At 54.6% G+C, this 1,779-nt stretch overlaps 1 gene segment (V, D, J or C); it reads left to right on the forward strand.

Moving 5' to 3' along the window:
* Positions 1-955: 955 nt before the first annotated feature.
* Positions 956-1,569, forward strand: LOC102379658 (the record flags this gene model as incomplete). The annotated part of the segment is given in 2 exon segments: positions 956-1,051; positions 1,275-1,569. Coding segments are annotated over 2 exon segments (341 nt in total), but the record flags the coding sequence as incomplete, so codon positions are not given.
* Positions 1,570-1,779: the final 210 nt, after the last annotated feature.

The raw sequence follows: 1,779 nt of genomic DNA on the forward strand, positions 1-1,779 counted from the left end.
CCTGGCCCTTGCAACAACACAGCAAGATTGTAGACACAGACATCCCCGAGGCTGTTGCAGGAGTGCTGGGCCTCATAACTCCCAAGTGGCCCAGCTGGACACCGCTGCACTCTCGAATGAATCCTATGACCGCACTTGTGCCTGTATTGACAATCCCCCCAAAACCGGGCACCTTCCCTCACCATGGCACCAGCCTCCTTCTACTGAGGAGCAATCTTCACCCATTTCCCTCCCTGGGGAGATTCTTCTCCCTGGGAACAGCACTGGGGAAAACCACTGCTTGCAAGGACCCTCAGCTCAGCCCACAACCCCCCAGGATCAGGTTCCCCTCCAGCCCTGCAGCTCCTGGGCTCTCAGATCATCCATGCTTAAGTGCTCAGGGGGTAGTGAGAAGAGGGAAGGCTATCACACCAGGAGGCCCAAGCCAAACTCACATTTACAGTAGCACCCACAGGACTGAGAGAGCAAGTCCCAAGGTCAGGAGGGACCAACATGTTCAGGAGCTCAAAGGTCACATGAATCCACCAAGACTTAGAGACTGAGTCTGCTGCAAAGGCAGCTCCTTTATATGCCAGCAACCGCAGGACTGGACTCCCATTGACAGCAAAGTCCCTGCGGTCCAGGAGAAAGGCCCAGCTCAGGCTAGTCACTACATGTTTCACTGGGAAGCCACATCCTTCAGCCCATCCCACACTGGATGCAACTGGAGTAGGAAACCTGTGACTGTGGGCTGTGTCTAGGCTTGTGCCTTTGGCCACAGTATTGTGGAGAGGATGATGGAGAGATTAGAGTGATAGGGAGAGATGGGGTAGGCGGGGAGATGGATAGATCCTGCCCCCAGGGACCAGCAAGGGTCTTCTAGAGGGGGATGCAAATGGGAGATGCAAATAGGGCTGCCACCTGCCTCTTAATAATCCTCTCCCTCAGCACCAGTCTGCACCCCAGGGCCCTGGGCAAGACCAGACAGTCCTCAGAGCTCTCCCCCTTCCAACCCCACAGGGAAACATGATGCTGTGGCTCCAACTTCTTCTCATTGCAGCAGCACTGGAAGGTATTTCCTACCCCACACCTCCCCCACCCTCCAGCCTGGATTCTTGATGTGGAGTCTCATGTTGCTAAATAGCCCTTGCTCCTTGGGCCAACAATGGGCCCTGGGCACGGCCTGCAGTGTCACTAGGACCAAGGTTACACCCTTGCCAATTCTCTTTTGTTCCTTCAAGTGGTTTATGGTTTGGACTTGTGTGTTAATCAACCTCTACCTTTTCTCCCTCCAGGTGCCCTCTCCCAGGTGACTCTGACCCAGTCAGGGGCAGCCGTGAAGAAGCCTGGAGAGTCCCACACGCTGCAATGTGTCACCAGTGGGTTTACGCTCAGTAGCATTAATATGTACTGGATCAGGCAGGCACCTGGGAAGGCACTGGAGTGGATAGTCTATTTTTACAGCAGCAGTGACAACATTTATGACTCCTCCATTCAGGGGCGATTCACAGCCTCCAAGGACAGCTCCACCTTCTACCTACAAATGAACAGCCTGAAAGCTGAGGACACGGCCGTGTATTACTGTGCAAGGTACACAGTAAGGAGAAGTGAAAGGGAGCTCAACCAAAAACCCCTTGTTGCAATGGCAGGAGATGGCCTGCTGTGCTGGGGGAGCTCCAGGGCCACGGGCTGCAGGGGACACAGCCAGGGGAGCAGCACACAGACAGAAGCAGGAGAAGACAGACCCTTGGCATTTTCAACATCCTCAGGCCTGTCACAGGTCACAAGATGAACTCATAT

The sequence above is a fragment of the Alligator sinensis genome, unplaced genomic scaffold, assembly GCF_000455745.1.
Source record: "Alligator sinensis unplaced genomic scaffold, ASM45574v1 scaffold2992_1, whole genome shotgun sequence".
NCBI classification, from domain to species: Eukaryota; Metazoa; Chordata; order Crocodylia; family Alligatoridae; genus Alligator; species Alligator sinensis.